Source organism: Charadrius vociferus, unplaced genomic scaffold (assembly GCF_000708025.1).
Source record: "Charadrius vociferus isolate BGI_N301 unplaced genomic scaffold, ASM70802v2 scaffold363, whole genome shotgun sequence".
In the NCBI taxonomy this organism is placed as follows: Eukaryota; Metazoa; Chordata; class Aves; order Charadriiformes; family Charadriidae; genus Charadrius; species Charadrius vociferus.
This window is the reverse complement of record NW_009647942.1, coordinates 2,335,829-2,355,185: the sequence shown is the minus strand read 5'-3', so window position 1 is coordinate 2,355,185 and position 19,357 is coordinate 2,335,829. Positions and strand designations below refer to the sequence as shown.

The following is a 19,357-nucleotide window of genomic DNA, read 5'->3' as shown; positions in this document are numbered from 1 at the left end:
ACTTCACAGATATTTGTTTCTGTCCCAATGGAAAACATCCCCTAAACCTGTGACAACTAGAGGTTGTCTGTTCTGTTGAGATTTAGGAAAGCCCCCAAAGCCTTCCCATTGAACTCACAGACCTGTTTCTGGGCTGAAGCAGTGGTCCACCAAGAGCCTCAGCAAGACTGCTAAAGTCCAGGGGATGATTCCTGGTGGCTTCAATGTGCTTCAACCATGCTGTATAGCTGTGTGCTAACAGCTTCACCTGCTACCCTGCCATGGCAATTAGCACAGCTGGGCATGAGTTTCTGGATGAAACTTGGGCTTTTTTAACTTGGGAAGGACCCCTCTGCTGAGCCTGGAACGGTTGGGGTTTGCTCTCATCACACTTTGGTCAGGGAAGAGCTTTACCACTGCCAGGCCTGATTTTCTGGAGGAAACCTCTTGCCCGGGAGAAGGCCACAGTGGCAGGGATACATGCCACCCTGAGCTTTGCTTCTCAGACTTCCCCTCTCTCTGCTCCCAGAAGCACCAAAAGATGCTGGCTTTGTCCTGGTGCAGAAAGCAAGCAAATGCCAAAGCGTCTGTTTCTTGTTTCCTAGCCCACCATAGCAACGAGTGGGCAGTTAAGTTCTCCTAAATTTGTTGTTGTTTATGGCTTCTTCCAAGGGGAGGTGCTTCTACTGTGCAAAAGTGCATTCCAGTGACAGCATTGCTCATCACCAACTACTAGTGAAGGGCAGGCATTTTTCAATGTCTTGTCTGCAAGCTTGTCCTTCGGCTCACGTGTGTTTTTTAGATAACATTTACGCACCTAGTTTCACTGATGCCGTAGTGTAAAAATGCATAAACACACAACATTTATTACAGCGTGATAAAATGAAGTATCATTTAAGCAAACATTGGCTCAGAGGCCAACTTTCAGGCTAGTGCCAATCTTATAATAGTCATAAACTCCAGCTTTTATAATTGATAATGTTGACAAGCTCCTGCCTACCACAGCAAGTGTAACCACCACACACTGCTACAATCTGCAGTACTTTGCAACACCCGGCATCAGTGGTTCATTATACAATGTCAGCCAGTTAATCAATGAGGCAGCAAATAGCCATATAAAATCATAGAAGTGCATCTCCAAACGGCTTGAGAGGATCTCCTGACCACAGGCAGAAATGCTCGACTCCAGTGAGACCTCACCTGCAGAGAACGTGAGCTGGATCTGCTCCTCAATGATCTCCAAGGCAATGAAGTCGTGCTTCTCGTTAAAACGCCCGTTGTAGAGGAGGAGAGCGTTCCTCTCCCTGGTTGCAAACCTAGAACGCAGAGATGAGGGGTTAGCTCATGCTTAACGGCTTACGAATTAAAGACTGACGATTAAGTCGCCCAGAAGAAACACAGCATTGTATTTAGCAGAAAAGCAAGCCTTTGAATCTTTCTTCAGACAGAAAATTATAAAATTGAGGAGCCAGCCGCAGGATAAATCTACTCTTTCACAATCAACAGAGGCAAGCAAGGTGGAAATTACAGAAATGTACTCTGCAGAGATCTGCTGTGGATGCTGACCTTCACAAGGGGTAAAATTAGGCAGACACACAATTCACAGTACGTATCTGACGCTCACCAAAGAGTAGCACTTACTACACTTTGCAAATAGTCCAAAAGCTAGAAGGCATTCTCACATCAAAGGGGGGATACTTGCTGCCTGCTTGCTGTCTAAACGCTATAGGGTACACAGAGAGTCATCAACTGATTAAAAAGACCTTATGGGGAGGCAAAGGGTAAAGGAAGATAACAGTTACTTTAATAATGACATGTAGACAATCAGGGTTCATCAATCAACAGGTCAGTCAGTTGGAGGATTTCTAGAAGGCATTCTCACATCAAAGGGGGGATACTTGCTGCCTGCTTGCTGTCTAAACGCTATAGGGTACACAGAGAGTCATCAACTGATTAAAAAGACCTTATGGGGAGGCAAAGGGTAAAGGAAGATAACAGTTACTTTAATAATGACATGTAGACAATCAGGGTTCATCAATCAACAGGTCAGTCAGTTGGAGGAAGAAAAATAAACACTTAAATGATTCCACTAAATCAGCGCCAATGGGTGGGTTTTGGTTTTATTTTTCTTGTGCTTCTAATATGAGATGTATCACACCTTTCCTGCAGAAGAAGAGGCAGCCCCGCTTTTCAAAAGGCCTGGGGTTTTTTGTCTGCAAATTTCTGCATGTTGTATGCATGTTATCATTTTTAAGTGAATCCTATTATCTTTGGGGATTTACATACAGCTTTCATCTACTTAGAAATGCAAAAAATTATTACACTCTACAGAAACATTTTTACAAAGATTAATATTATATACAGAGAAAAAGAGAGAAACCATGGGAATTTCTTGTGTTTCCAAATGGTGGTGTAGTTTGATTGTGTATCTTGAACTTCAGGAATTATGCCTGATTTAAATTAACCCACTTTTCCTACAGATGAATCAAACGCTGAAGCCAGCTAATGAAAACTTCCTTCCATGGACAGAAGAAATGATTCTTGTGCCTGTCATGTCATGTCTACTAGCAAGACTCCCATGCAATGCAACAAAACCTGCATTCAGAGAATGTGAAAGCAGCAGTATTTTTGAACATTAAGGTTTGGTATTTGAAATAAAAAAATTCAAAACCAAAGAATATTTTTTAACAAAAGTTGTTTCTCAGACATACGTATGTTGTGGATCACAGCAAGTAGAGGCCTTTTTGAACCAAGAGCCTGAATCTGAGCTACATGGAAATGGACATTTTTATTCCATACATTATTTAATATTTTTGAAGGACAATGAATTGTTCTGGTTCAAAACCCAGAACTCAAAATTTTGACATTTCCAATAAAATGCTAACTCCAAAGAATATCTGTTAGAGTCCATAAAAATAGTATAATACTGCTTTGATTACTTTTAGAATCACAGAATAGAATCTTAGAATCGTCTAGGTTGGAAGGTACCTTTAAGATCATCAAGTCAAACCATCAACCTAACACTGCTAAAACTGTCTTCTAAATACCTCCAGGGATGCTGACTCCACCACTTCCCTGGGCAGCCTGTTCCAACGCTTGACGACCCTTTTGATGAAGAAATTTTTCCTAACATCCAATCTAAACCTCCCCTGACACAACTTGAGGACGTTTCCTCTTGTCTTACCACTTGTTACTTGGGAGAAGAAACTGACCCATACTTCTCTACGGCCTCCTTTCAGGTATTTGTAGAGAGCAATAAGGTCTCCCCTCAGCCTCCTTTTCTCCAGGCTAAACAACCCCAGTTCCCTCAGCTGCTCCTCATAAGACATGTGCTCCAGACCCCTCACCAGCTTCATTGCCCTTCTCTGGACACACTTCAGCACCTCAATGTCTGTCTTGTAGTGAGGGGCCCAAAACAGAACACGGTATTCTAGATGGGGCTTCACCAGTGGGATGATCGCTTCCCTAGTCCTGCTGGCCACACTGTTGCTGATACAAGCCAGGATGCCATTGGCCTTCTTGACCACCTGGGCACACTGGTGGCTCATATTCAGCCAGCTGCTGACCAACACCCCCAGGTTCTTTTCTGTTGGGCAGCTTCGCTCTTCCCCAAGCCTGTAGCGCTGCATGGGGTTGTTGTGACCCAAGTATAGGATCCGGCACTTGGCCTTGTTGAACCTCATACCATTGGCTTCCACCCATCGATCCAACCTATCCAGATCCTACCCTCCTGCCTTCCTACCCTCAAGCAGATCAACACTTCCGCCCAGCTTGGTGTCATCTGCAAACTTACTGAGGATGCATGTAATCCCCTTGTCCAGGTCATTGATAAAAGTATTAAACAGAACTGGCCCCAGTACTGAGCCCTGAGGAACACCACTTGTGACCGGCCACCAACTGGATTTAACTCCATTCACCCAATCAGTTTTGAAATACACCTTTATTTCTAAATTTATTTAACATAATATAAAATAATATTATAGCAGTAAAAGGCAAACCAAATGAACTAAGACAATATTGTTGAAATATTATCAAAACACTGATTTAGTTTTCAATTTTCACCATCAAACTTTTCATCCAAAGGAATACAGTTTCAGTACAACATTTCCCATTACTGCATTTTTCCCTGGATAACTGCTTCATCAAAACATTTTTATCAGATCTATTCAGAATATATACGAGCAAAAGAAATTAGAATATTAGTGATGCTTCTTTAGTGGGCAGAAGGACTTATTTTGATTAGCAACAAGAGGAACCCTAGTTCTGTTTGAATATATTTTTCTGATTAAATTACTAAACTATTTTTTGTATATCCTTACTCTGTGTGTGCTCAGTTCCATTCTTTGCCACTAGTCAAAAGCATCTTTTGTATCGTACTAATAGTTAAAGCACTATTGCTTTTGAACTTGTCTAGTTATCACCAGCTGGGGAAAAGAAACACTGTCTTTTAATAAAAGGGATATTTTTAATTTCAGGACATAGGAAACAAAAGACACTTTCTTAGAGAATTTTGAATAAATAGTGAGAAAACCTCTCCACTGACAGTGTCTCTTGTAGCAAGTGTTGGGAGGAAGAAAGGAAGACGTATAATGTTGGGAGCAGAAAGTCACGCCTGGTCAGTAACCTAAATACTTTTTTAAAAAAATCACATTTTAGTTATGAGGCTCGACAATGCAAACATTCTGCTCTTTGCCAGGAGCCGGTCATGAATCACTTTGAGGCTGAAGGAAGTTAGACACTCTGGGATTTTACAAATGCTCCCAAATCACACAATATGTAATGGCAAATCATTGTCTAGTCAAACTGCTAATTCTTGCTTTTCCTCACATAATGTTTTCCACTTGCATTGAAGGATAATAAAAGCCAAAGAAATAACAAGTGTAAATAAAAGTGAACTTCAGGTATGAAAACATAAATGTGTCATTATTCTATGATTCTGTGATAAATGTTATCCCAGACAGTGTGGGATGAACCCCATGATGGTCTAGACTTCTTATAATCATACTGAGTGGACTAAGGAGTGTGTAGCTAATGACTAAATATACCATCTTAATTTTTGAAGATGGTGAAGAAACCCTGGTGTAAGCACTACCTTGCTACAGTAGTTTGCCGTTTCTCAATAACCCCTACCCAGAGAATTTGAGTCACTTTAACTTGAAGCACCCTACACGTCAAAGATCTCTTCCTGAAAGCCTGAAAAATGACACCACGTGGCTGTGGGGACAAGCCAAAGGTAGTGCAGGTAATTTACGCTGGCAGCCAGCCCAGGCTGCTCCTTTGTTTGCACTCACTGTAGCTCTGACAAGTCCAACAGAGCCTTTTGCTCCTCAGTTTTTCCGTGTACTTAGATCTGATGCTCTAAATCGATCTTCACAGGCACATCTCTTCCCTGCCTCGGCTCACCTGCAAACCATGTCTGTGCTTTCTGATTTAAGCAACATGTCAAGATTCCATAAAATTTCAGACCTTGGGACTAAGACAGATGAAGGATAAAATGGAAGGAAGCTGCCTGTCTCCTCAGAGCTGTAAAACCCCAGGTAACTGCTGGGTGTTGAATGGAACGTGTGCCTGGTGGTGTCCTCCCTGAGCATCTTCTCTGGACAGACACATAAAGACGTCTGTCATTGTTGCTGTTGCTGTACCAGCAACAAATCCCCGGCCTAGCTCTTTGGGGTCGGGGTTAACACATTTTGTGCTATTTACTCACAGTCAACCGCGAGGGAGAACCAAAGGTCAATCCGGACCGGGTAAACCATGGGAAAGCTGCAAACACGCACCCTCTCTGGAGAAGACACATGTGCACACCTGGAGCACTGGCTCCATGGCAGGAGAGCCCTATGCTATGGCCTGACCCAAAAAGTCTTCTCCAAAAGATGTTTTTTTGCCTCAGGATGTGTGAGCCAGGGAAGGAGAGACCTGGTCCATGCAGTGCAGCTGCCACCATCGCTCCCCAAGCTCCAATTGCTCCTCCAGTGCCCTCATGGGAAAAGCAACAGTCAGCCCAGGAAAAGGCTGTCCAACGTGGAGATGTTGGAGCAGATGGGATGGGGAGGAGGCGAGTTGTGCCTGGTAGCCAGGATGGGACCAGAAGCAGGAGATGGGTGTAGAGGCCAAGAGGAGCGAGGCGAGGAGCTGGGACAGTTGGGGTTATCCCAAGCCCAAGGCTGGGGACCAACAGACAGCAAGGACCTGAGGTGCTCAGCCATGGCCTGGGGAGACCAGGTCCTCTCACAGGCGGGCAAACAGGAAAGGGGAAGAGCGCTCCCGAACAAGCAGCACAAACTATGAGCCTCCACCTGAATGTCAGGAGGCCGCAGATGCAACTAGAAAAGCACCTGACATGCCCGAAAGGCGGCAAACCCACCACCCACCCTCGCACCTTTCCAACCTAGGGCTCCTGAGAGGTGGCCAGACAGGCCTTAGTGTCTCCTTTCCCTGTACCATCACCCTGTGCTGCAGCAGAGGAAGGTCGGGAGTGAGCATCCCAGCAGTATCCTCAGCAGGGTAGGAACCAAATGCTTTCAGACAACATGATGGTGCCCCACTTGCAGGAGTCACTGTCAGAAATACCTAGAGTGACTTCTACATGCAGATAACTCGCTTGATGACAATATTTAAGAAACACCCCCCAAGCTCCAGCGGAGAAGTCACCAGCCACACAGCCTTTCCCCACCGGGACTTACATGAGGGAGACGGTGAAGTGGAAGCGCTGCCGCAGCCCCTTGAAGGTGATGAAGGACTGTGGTGGGAAGCTCCTGGTGGTCATCTCGCAGTACGGCCGCTCGTATTCGCCCGGGGGACACTCGCACTTGAAGCCCCCAATCAGCAGGTTCACGCAGGTTCCTCCGTTCTTACACACCCCTGGAGCACAGCGTCCGGAGCGTGCATTCACCTCACAGTACTCTCCTGCAAGGGGAGAAGCAGACATCAGGGAAGGCGACACCTCACCCCAGCAGCAGCAAGCTGCGACACTCAGCTACCCACGTGTTTCTGAGAAAGGTTAAGCTGCTTTCCCAACTTCTGCACCTGACCCCCTCCGCAAATGAGGTGTGAGCCTGTAATTATAGGGGGGGTAAGGATGCTGCATCGTCTTTCAAGTCTGAACTTTCAGGGGGGTGTGGGATATGTTTTGCCAAGCAATCCTCTTGCAAATATCCAACAACATTGGCCCCTGTTTTCAGATTCCTTGGCCGCTTCAAGACCCAGTGATAAATATAAAGCTGGTGTTAGACAGATCTATATGGGAGGAGGTAACACCACCAGTTAAAAATTTGCACACTCCCTGTCAACCAAAATATGTGTAAATTGTTCCGGCGTTTCACTACGGGTTGGAAACTGTGCAAACAGGTAAGTGCTTGCATTCCGCCTCCAGTGGAATTTGGCTTTGCTGCCCATGGTGGTGGCTGGGCACAGCTGAGCTAGCGACACTCGCGGAATGTGTATAGGAAGAATTAACAGGATGTCGATGACATACATATTGCTTCCATGTTTTCCCGTGTATCCTGCAGGTGACAGCCATTTTCTGAACCTTTCAGAGATGTGCGCAGTAACTCTCTGCAGAAGTTACAGGTTCTGTGTACCGCTCACAGAAGCTGTTTCCCCCCAAATACTTGGGCTTTATTCTATTCAAAAGTCAGTATCAAGATGTGTCAAATTCAACTACTAAAGAATCAGGTGTCTTGCCTTTGTATGTACATTATAACTTTTCCTGTATTTGCCCAATTAAAAAAAATATTGTGATAATAATAATTTGTGATAATAATAATTTGTGTTCATAATATAGAGAGGATATCCACTTAAAAATTCTGTGGTTGGGACAAAAGCAGCTGCTGAATTAACCATTGTACAGAAAGCTAAACCCTCTATGTGAGTTAATTAGTTAACATTTATGTTTTGGCATGTGTCTTCCTAAGATATAAAGCATGTTCAGATCCGGCACATAAAAGTGTTCAGAGAAATTGAAGATGGCATATATAGTTGAATTTTACCCAGTAACAATGTCTGAGAAACAAATGTAGAGCAAAACTACTCAACACAGACAGCTGAAGGAATGCGTACATTTCTAACAGTTTGATATTTGCATGATTACTCACTACCAGATTATACAATTACATTAATTCAAGCACAGTTAAAACTGTGCAAATGCATTCCTGGAGGAAAGTAAAAGCAGCAGGAGCTGTGGGCAGTGACTCACAAACAAAGGCAAATTAAAACGGAAAGTTTTGCTCCAGTCGCTGCCCCCGCAGCCCTACTTCCACAGGTTCCCACGCCAAAGTGTTGCTGCATCCAGACCTGGACCTACACCTCTTTTCTATGCCAGCCTGTAAACTGCCATGGTTTGCAGCTGGTTTGGCCACTGCCCCACGGATAGAGATCTCTGCAACAAGGAGGGGTGGACAGCCCGGCTGTTATTGCTCTCCAGCTTTGCTGTCTTTCTCCTCTTGCATCAACATCATGTGCCTTTCAGGCAGGTATGACATACACCAACAAAATGCAGGAGCAAATAAGAGTGTCATGGTCATGCAGCCAGCCAAATGTAGGCCCAATTCAGGTGAGCTCAGCTCCAGGGGATGGACCTCTGGTCCTGCCCCGTGTTCCCTACGATGTGCTGAGCCATCGTGCAACTGCCTCCTGATGAATGCATTTGTGGGCATCTCCTGGCAAAAAATATACTGGGGTGTTTCAGCGTAGGTAAAAAGGATGCAACACAAAGCACAGGGGAGATGAACATATAATAATATGTCTCTCTATAATAATAATTCTAACAGTTAACAAATTATGAAATAAACCTTCTCCATCATCCTAGAGTAAGCGCAAGCCAAAACCTCCTAAGTAATAAACCATATAGCCAAGAGTTCAACTTCAAGCCTGTGCTTACAGCTTTTCTGATTCAGGATTGATGTTCCTACATTCTCACTTTAAAATATTAAGATGAAATGCTGTGAAAACAACTTGATAAATATCTTTCTGTTTCCATTTATCAACTGTGAGCACCAGGCAAGACTACATGAATACACCTTCCTTATCACTTTAAAATGTTCTACAATGTGCTCTTTGAAGAGAAATTTTATGTATCATCCAAGAGAGAAAATTCCCTCGGTGTACTGGATATGCCAAACAAAGCGGACACACACATCAGATGCACCAAGAGGACACTACAGAAATCATAAGCACAGCCAACCCCCCTTAACACATACACATATCTTGTGTCAAAAACTCTCAAAAAACTGGAAAACCATAATTCCTATAGAAAGACTAAACACAGGTTTGTCACTTTAAAAAAGTAGTAGGATATTTTGTCAAATAACTCTCCAACTCAGAGAGGAATGCAATCTTAAAGGCTTTCAGAAAACAGAATGATATATTTGGCAAAAGCAAATAACACGCAGGCTTGAACACACAGGGAGAAAAAGGAGTGAGCTAAAAGGAGAGATTCCTGGCACTGTACTACACTGTGGAAATGCCATGGCAATATGGAGGTGGAATAAAAAAGCCTAAGCTGGAACTCATTGATGGTTCTGTATTAATTCTGTGATATAACAAGAACTTATAGACCGTTTGTTTAGCTACCTATACAGGCAGAAAAGTATTTAAGAGAAAAGAAAGCCCACAGAAAAGTTCTATTGAATTATGGTTATTACTGCTTTTCATTGTGATGCTTAAAGAAGCAGTTTTAAAAAACTGTAGTTCAACTTTGAATAAGATCCTTTGTCCTATATTCATTCAGCTGTAGCGTCATTGATGTCCCAGTTACTAAAATTATTCTGAATTGTCTTTACTCTGTAATGTAAATGAGAACTGCATTTGATGCACGCTCTTTGATGTTGTATTTTCATATTTTATGTATATTTAACAAAATATATTAAAATGGTGTTTTTTAAATATCTATAGTAACTCCAAGTCACCACTGTGCTTCAAGGCACAAAGGTCTACCAAGAAACGTGATAAATCCTTAATTACTCTTTTTTTCCAAAAGTGCCTGGAATTATTTAGAAACATGGCATTTTTGGCTGTATGGAGTAGCCATCTGAGCAAGTATTCAAAGCACTGCTTTGATCAGGATTGGCCACCGCACACACCTTTGTGTGGCTCTTGGGTTTTATGTGGCTCTTCCAAGAGCGGCCACCTCATCCTGCACACATCACCATCCCACAGCACTGCCCTGCGGGAGCTCTGAGGCATGGCCTGAAAAGCATCTTCAAAATTTGAACCAAAGCCCGCATGTACTTGAAGGACGAGCTGGTTGCTGGCTGGAGCCGGAGTCGGAAGCCCCTAAGGGAAGAGCTACTTGAGGAGCTGAAAAGGAAGGGATGTGCATCCGCCAGCCTCTGGGATGAAAAGCGTCTGTGTGCCTGCTTGCAGCTGAAGGTCGGAGGGCTGGGACACCCTGTCAGAAGGGATGTCTCGCAGTCCAGTGGGAAAAAATAGTACAGAAAAGAGGGAGAGCTGCTGTGCAGAGAGGGCCTGGAGGGGCTCGGGGTGATAAGAGCACAGCCCAGATAGCTGCCACACACAGCCTGGGGACAGTCTGCAACGCTGGCAACACCAGCATGGCTCACCCCCTCACCCAGCCCGTGGAACTCCCTTTCACTCCTCATGGCATCCCCTTTGCTAATATAATTTCATTTTTCACACTGGCCAGCATTTTAGGAATCACTTAAAAAACCAGTTACGTATCACAACTCTGCGAAACCCAAGCAGGAGATGTGAAGCTTGGTCCCTCCAGCTGCTAAATGCAAAGCATGCACTGTCAGATAACACAGGCCACGGCTGCCTGTTATCTGCTGACAGATTCCTGGGTTTTGAAAAAATCCTGGCCCAAGCCAGCAAACGATTTACTGTTACAGGACAGTAGCTGATCTTATATGCTCTTAATTAATATTGATGACTCTTAAAGCTACAACTCCTGTGGCTTTCACACAGCCCTTTAGATAGTGCTTCCCGGTTTTAAAGCACTTGAGATCACAACGTGATAGTTGCTTTCGACACTGCTTTCTACTCTCAATCATCATATATCTCTTCTCCAATTTTAGGATTAACTTTACAAAGACATGAATCATATTTTTTTTTCTTATTAACTTTATGTAAGTGAGGATACCACGGTATCAGGTGTAACATAAGAACAGGCAAACCAAAAGACGGGCTAAAAGATTTGGTCTTCTGCACTATTCCAAGTAAAGTAATGGAAGAGTTTAATGAATAAACAATAAATGATTATAAAAAAGTGAAAAGAAATAAAAATAAGCTATCTGAAAAATGAAGAAATAATCTCACAATTGCAAAGACCTTGTGAGCTGAACATTATGGGTTTCAAACAGCACACTGGTGTGCATCAGTGAGCCGGTCTTTGCAGAAATCTGCCTGTGGTTTGCTGGTGAGTTGCCTGACCTTACAATAACAGACAATGTATAACCTTGGAAAGCTTGCTGGAAACAACATGATGGCATCAGAAAAAATACAGAATAACTCTACACTTCAGTTTACTGCAATGCGTTTCCACAATATCTCTGTTTGAGGACTAGTCCTCAAAAATTTGTACTATTCTCTGACTGTTTTCAACTGAAATACTATATTCACATGAAGCAGCAGACCTGCACTCATGTCCTTGTTTCTTTTTATTTCCCAGTTTCCCTAGACACATGTTAATTTTTCACTCAGTATCTGTAATTGTTTGACTTCAACTGATTCTTCTTTCCTCCATCCTGCCATTTGCTCTAGATACATATTAATTTCTTCTCTGTGTTTGTAGTTACTTCACCATAATGGAAAGCATTTTGAGAAGCTGATTTAAGCAGCCAGCCTAAAATGATGTACTTAAAAGTGTAAACAACAAGAAATAGGGCAAAAGGAGAAACAACAAGAAATAGGGCAACTAAATTCTTCAAAGAATTCCCATTGACCCACTGCCCTAATAAAGAACCAACAGTCATTAAAAATGTATTTGCTATCTTGCATATTATGGGAAAATCAATCCTCCTCTTCCTCTAGTAATAGAAACGCTACTAACTTTAAATGACAATTGGCACTAAAGCAATCAGTGTACTAAGTAATAAGAAGGTTATTAAAAACAAATCAGTTGCAAAATCAGCCTGGAAACCTCTACTGTGACAAGAGATAAAAAGGTTGGGATCCAACGCACCCACTTTAGAAGCGGTTTCACCATAGTTTAGGCTGAGTGGTTGTTGTCCCCTCCTTTCCCCAAAAGCGTTGCACTTTCCTCCCCCTCCCGTGTGTTGGCATTCATGTAATCCTGCAGTTGACTGATTTGTGAAGCTCAGATGGCAAAACACCATTCATTTCTTTATTGTAGGGTTAGTTCTGATTTGGTCCCTCCTAGGATTGATGGGATGAATAGCACAGCAGGCACAAGGGAAGGAGGCAGGACCATGCACTCAGGAATAAGAATGAAGGAATGGTTTTAGAAAGGTTTAACTGTTACGGAAATACAGCTTTAAGCCATTTTAGATGGCTCGTGTGAATGTAGTGGCTCATGCTTGACTTAGGTGAACTCGATCAACACCTTCAGTAGATACCCACCGTCTCCACTGGCTATGTAGGCATGTACTGCAGGAAAAATTGCCTAAAACATTGGCACAAGTCAAATAATAAAAATTAATATTGGATTTTGCCCATAAAGGGAAATTCATGACTTCAGTGGCTCTGTGGTGCATAAGCCTACCCTCAGAACCTACTGGGAGAAGTCAGTCTTAACTCCCAGCAAATGCCACTTCCCAATGAAACATGCACAAACAAACAAACAAAAATGTACTTTTATGAGAGAAGTCTCAGAGCAGTTACCCGAAAATGTAACCAAGTCATTCAGAATGAAGGAGAAGCTGGATCAAATAGAAGTTAGAAGCCGTTGGTGTAACAGTGACTGTGATTAATTAGGGAATGACTATATTCGTGACCATGTTACTCAGATGACTCAGAAGTGCCATTTGAAGAGCAGAGGTAAAATCTGGGTCCCTTAGAAATCAATGGCCAAACCCCTACTGCTGCTTCACAGAGGCTCTGCAGATGTGCTCATCGGGCTTAATACTGACACTGATGGTCTTTACTTCGTGAGGTTTCTACATTACGCTGCTACTAAACACCCAAATTTGAAAATATACTTTGGTCTTTCCTTTTACCTACTCATTTGTGTTTTTAGAATTGGGACTGATCTAGGAAAATTAAAATCCGCCCCAACCCTCTTACAGGGAGAAATACCAGCTTAGGGTCCAGTCTCCCTCCTCCAGTCTCCCTCCTCCCCTTTGCTTTCTTCTCCCTTTGCTGCTTTCTGCACTATAAAGCCATATTATGAGAAACAGGCTAAAGTAAAATAATACATAAATACATGCATAAATGCACACAAGCAGACACCACATATACACACTCACACTGTTTAGGACTAAATCCCACTGACTCGTAGTGATGGCTGTCCTTTGGAATTTAAGGTGAGAACTGTTCCAGATTAACAAGATCTATTTGCAAGAGAGTAACCTGAATTTAAAACACTGCGCAAAATAACAACAAAAACATTTCTCTCACACTGTGTGTGTATATATGTATAGCTTGCCAAGTAGCTCTCTGAGGTGATAGAAAATGATCCTATAATAAGATACTGAGGAAATCATTGTTTCGTCTCTGGATGTGGCTTAATTTTTCTATGGGCATAAGCACGAAGCTCTGAGCTGGTGGGAAGAGAGGGTGTAGAATTACTGGTGCCCTTTTGGCTATACATATCATCTCTTTCCTTTAACATCACCCTTCTCCTTCCCTGTGCCTTCTTCCACAAAGTTCCCCCCAGGCATCCCTGATAACTCACAAATCAGATTTCCAAAAATCATGAGACTGGGCCAAACAAAGGTCATGAGATCTTTAATCATGAGATGCTCCAAAATAATGGACATGGGAAGCTTTTTATCTTCTTTTATTTGCCTCTGAAGCTGCGGGTGGCTTCTGCTGGCCCCAAGGCATGTGAGAACTCTTGGTGGTCAAATTCCAGCCTGAAACACACGACCAAAACTGTCTGCTCTGAGGGAACTCCCATTCCCACTCCCACCTCAACAGGAAGATGCTACTTGACTTTTCCCAGCTCTTCTTCCCACTGGGGTCCTTGAGGACAGCATCTGCACCCCAGCTGCTCTGGGGTCCTGCAATCTCCTGGGAGAAGGAGAAACGCAATGAAAAACTTGCCTGGCCAAAGAGGCAAGGGAGAGGCCAGGACCTCATCCCACCTCCTGATCCTTTCTGACTAGCAACCAAGCTAAACTATATTTTACAAAAGCAAGAGCAGGGAAAGCTCATGCCTCCATCTCTCAAACTGCTTTGGGCTGTACCTGCTGATGCACTGCACGTGCAGAGCAGCCACTGAAGCGGTACCTGACCTCTCACCAGTCCAAAATCAGGCCAAGGATCCTACATGCAGCATCAGCCTGAGCAAAGATGTTCCTCTCCTCCTCGCCTCCTCCCCTTCCCTGGTGACAAAACAAAGCAAAACAAAAGACACCCTGCAGGGATGGGTGGGTGGATGGATGGATGATTTGGGATTTGGGGTTTTTTGTGTTTTTGCATTTAAATGAGAAGGAATAATTGGGGGAAAAAAAAGAAACAATACTGAGGGGGATTAGTGATATTTGGGGCACATCTGTTGGAGAAATGAATTAGTCTGTGTATTCCAGAAATTATGATCATGTTCTCAAGACGATATATGCTCAATTTGAATGGTCATTGGACCTTGTCTTCCTGTGCAACAGTGCTGGCAGGAACAGAGGACAGACAAAAGCCACGACTGAGTCTTTAATACCTGTTCTCTCTTCCTCACATATTTGTTGAGGATAAAAAATTGTCAGTCATTAAGCTTCCACGCTGTCTACACCAGATAGCTCACCTTTCACCTTCCAGCAACGAGGCCAGGAGTGGTGTGAGCACCAGAAGCGCTACCAACACTTATTTCAAGTACTGTGATTTTTTTTTCTGATAGCACTCTGATGAGCAAGGAGCCAGACACTACAGTAAAAAAAGAGGTGCACGCAACATGCCTGGCTTCCCTCTGCCACCTGCTCCCATGGCATCGGATATAATCACCCCCAGCCTTCTGACAAAATGCTGAGGAAAAGCACTTTTTTTGGGAATGTGTTAGCTGTGGCCGAGGAAAACAAGAAATAAAACATCCATGCCTTCACCCTGCCACAGCTACCTAACAACAATTTTTGCTCTATGAGATCCAACAGCTAATTTTGTAATGTCTTAACCTTTACTCTTGGCTGATTTTACAACTATCCCTAAGCTCTGAAATTATTGAACCATTTGTTGTAATGTACAGTGCCTTCACAACGTGTCCTCTTCTCTCTCTGCATTTGACCTGTACGTTAAAGCTTTAGAGATCTTTTTGGGTTCTGTCTCTCACCCGGGACTATACACAGCGTAAATCCACACAAGAGAAAAAAGAAACGCACCAAAATTTCCAGTTTATGTTGAGTTCTGTGGCATGTTTATATGTAAGACAATTTATCACAATGCAAATTACGCTGATTTGGGGTAAGATATGGTGATGAAGCAGTGTCTTTCAAAAGCCTAACCTTTATCTCTGGATGCATTTAGTAGGGGAAAAACATTACTGTAGATGTCAAAGATAAAACCCAAATTAGATTATGCCATTGTGTCTGCAATTTACATTATGTCTGTCTTGGAATAAATCTCTTCCTAAAAATCCCACCTTAAAACCAATGAGAAACCTGGAGGTGTAAGAACAAAACACGCCTCTGCACAACACATATTAATTTACAGAGGAATATCCCTCCCTACACTTATTTTTAAGAGGAACAATAATCCTCTATTTTTATTATATATACATCTGACTTTCTCCCCACTTCCTCCTCTGCTCTTTAAGCCCCTTGATTCATCTCCAGGAGCATTACTCAAGGGGCACATGGAGGGAAACGAAGACTAGAGCAGCCACCGCTGCGTGCAGGACATGTTCCCTTCGGGACCGCCTTTGCAGTCTGGTCTGTATTTGCATCCCTGCGTACCCGCAGGCACTTCAGCATGGGAACCAGCTGCCATGCCTAGTTCTCACCTACTTCCACCAGCAGAAGTGAGAAAGAAAAAGGGCACTCATAGACTCAGTGTGCCTCTGCTCTGATGACAAAAAAGACTATTTCATCATGCAAAGTTGCAATTTTTACTGGGCACCAAATGCCACCACTGGCACTGTTAACTCCCCAAGGCTGTTGTTCCACAGGCGATTTTGGCCCCACACTGGGCTTTTCAAAATGTATTCAACTATTTACGTGAATGGGGAAAGCAAGCAAGGCATGGTGGCTGTGCCAGGGGTGTGTGCGCAATAACATCTTTTATCAACAGGAACTCCAGGAGTCGGAAAACCAGACGTGCTTCCAGGCACTGTCAGGCATCCCACTCACTTTCAGCTTCATTTCCCTAAACTGCTTTCCACAGAGGAGGACACCAAAGGGCTGCAACTCCCACTTCCCAAATTTGTAGGGAAGGGAAAAGCTCTAGTACTTATTTTTGAGCAAGTTAACATCTTAAAGCCATTGAAAAAGGGAATATACCTGCAAATAACTGACCTCAGAAAGACAAGAGGAAAGAAAAGGGCTCAGGAATATGGGAAGAGGGAGATCAGGGTCTCCCTTTCAATGGCAAACATCACTGTTTTCTTTAGAAGAGTCCATCCCGTATTCCACTAAGATCCCGTTTAATTTTCTCCACATAGCTATTACAGACTTCATGTTTTGGCTCACAACAAGAGACAAAGCACAGAACAAACCATCTGCCCTGGTCTCCGGCAGCCCAGTGGGATTAACTGTCCAAGCAGCTAACTCTGCACACCTCCACTGAAGGAAGACTGGTGAGAGCCTGTATTTTGTGTTTTCCAAAAATTAGAAGTTTTCACAGGAAAATCTCACACCATCTGCATAATTTAACGCTATGGTAAAAATGATGGCATTTAGAAATATGCAGACCTCAAACCAAATCATGCTCCTTAACTTCCTAGGTGGTCCCAGAAGCTCTGGTGGAAAGAAGCATAATGGCCAATTAGTGAGAATAATTGAAGAAAAGCCATAAAATATTAATAAAGCAACTGAAAAACATGCTTAAAGTAAAACTGCATTTATAATTACATCTTAGGAGGCTAGGATTTCAGAGCTTTATATTTTCATTTTATATGAGAAGTATTAGTTTAAAAGAAAGTTATACTTAAAAGTACTGTATAACTCTCTTTACTGTGGATTGTATGAGTTCAAAGGTTTTGATTGACAGAGCAGATAGAACTCGAAAAAACAATCAGATGCTCATCAAATTTCCGTTGTTATACATTGAAGGCAAATTTTTTAAAAAAATCAAAAATGACCCTTTGCTTGTTAAATTAAAAGGATTAGGGTTAAAAAGATAATCCCATAATCTTATGTTTTGGTAGTCTCAAAAATATTTCCTATACAGGTCAGTAAACATAAACTGAAAACAAAAAGCAACTTAATGACTCCTGAAAAAGCCATTGTAATGTCTCACACAACACACAAATGTATTCACAAATCAATGTATTTTTAAATTTACAGAACAGATAGACATCAAAAAGTTACTTTTAAAAAAAATTTTAAGCAGGCTCATCAAAAATTAATCCAGGCAGCTTCCACAACTTGTACTTAACCCCCGTTACAACAGCTTAGTAGATTAAAATTCAACTTTTTTGTAAAATATGTTTTCATTTTAAAGTCACTTTAAATGATTACCGTCTTGTTAGAGTTAATATACTTTACTGTGTCATCTAGATTTTGTTTAGTTGTTAATATAAGACACTCATCTCCATAATAATATTTCTTACAATATACACATCAGCGTGCTGACCCCTTGAAACTGGGTGGCACTATCTAATTAAAGTGTGTTTTTTAATTATTATATTGGAAAATGCTGTATAGTAGCTCTCATATGCTTAGCTATGGAGAATTTGAGAGACAGCCTGAAGTAAAGTATCTTCATCTTGACTTTTAGAAACTGAAAATTCAGGCTGACGACTGCTTGGGAAGCTGCGGTGCAGGAGCGCTGTACAGTGCCGGTCACAGAACAAAACCTGCCCCAGGAGGAGCAGTGGCTGGGATGCAGGCACTGAACCATGATGCTCTAAACAAAAGAGCATTTGCAACAACAATGAAGTTGTGGTTCCCACCATGTTCTGCACAACTGTATTGCAGAACTGTAATTATCTTGATGTTCAAGGCCAAATGCCTCAGTCTGGTGCTCAACTGTCAAAACTTTCAATCATCATAACACAAAGAACAGACACACAAGAAACTACTTTATACTTTTTTCCTCCCTAACAGGAGGGTCTCCTGATACCCTCATCTCTGCACCTTCCTGCCTCATCCTTCCTGCCCCCTTCCTGTTGTTTACCTACTGATGAAAATAAAAATGTCTAACTCAGGGATTATAAATATGTACAGAAGGCCAGTATGTTTTCCGTAATTCAGTCTTAAATTGTAAGGAGGCTTCCCTGTTTTATTTCCCAGTTTTGTATTTACAGCCAGAAGAAAAGGAGCCCTGTTACCTTGTTCCTTGGAAGTTAAATTTCTTTTTTGTTTTGGAAGATCTAAAATATTTAATTCTAGCCTTCCTGGAATTTCTCTTTTTAGCCTTCACCTGTGATCTGCTGTGAACATGGTGAGGGGCTTTCCAGAACATGAGGCAAAAACATACTGGAAAAAATACTATATCACTACGATTTTATCTTTCCCACAAATAACTTAAAGGCAAGTTGTTGAGTTTTTTCTCCTCCTTTCTCGTCTCCTTTTTCCCTATCTGATTTGTTTTCAGTGAGAAAAAACAACGAAGACACCTAGCCTTTGGCAAAAAACCCAAACACTTAAAGGGCAGTCTAATATATAGGCTATTTTGACACTTAGCAACTATATGTTTTGATGTATTAGAATGCATTTGTGTGGCTTACATGAAGTTTCAAATTTTATTCAGCTAACCTATCTGACACACACCAAAAAAAAAAATCTATGAGAAAAAAACCCAAGTCTTATGTTACACAAGGCTCAACTCGGCGGAATGAATAAAAACACAATTGTAAATTATGGTCACAGAGAAGTTGGCCGTTGCTTAATAAACTGATATTTAAAATATTTTAATTAAAGCAAACATCAGCGTGTACAGTTTCTCTCAGATCAATGTTCTGCAATGCATATATATGTACACAATTATGATAGTGTGTGAGAATTTAGCTACGTCAGTGAGGAGGTGTTTTGCATGTACTTATAAAATTATAATATCAAATAGCTCCACTTTGTGTAATTATGCTCCACCTTCCACTTTTTTTTTTTTTAAATTATACCAATAAGATAAGCAAATTCTTTACAACAAAGGTTTTCAG

At 42.2% G+C, this 19,357-nt stretch overlaps 1 protein-coding gene across 1 annotated transcript in view; it reads right to left on the bottom strand.

The window, feature by feature from the left end:
- Positions 1–19,357, bottom strand: part of CELSR1 (cadherin, EGF LAG seven-pass G-type receptor 1) — a 174,455-nt gene that overhangs the window by 74,620 nt on the left and 80,478 nt on the right. The window contains 2 exon segments of the mRNA XM_009883222.1: positions 1,180–1,295; positions 6,663–6,885. Coding sequence (XP_009881524.1) covers positions 1,180–1,295; positions 6,663–6,885 — 339 coding nt within the window.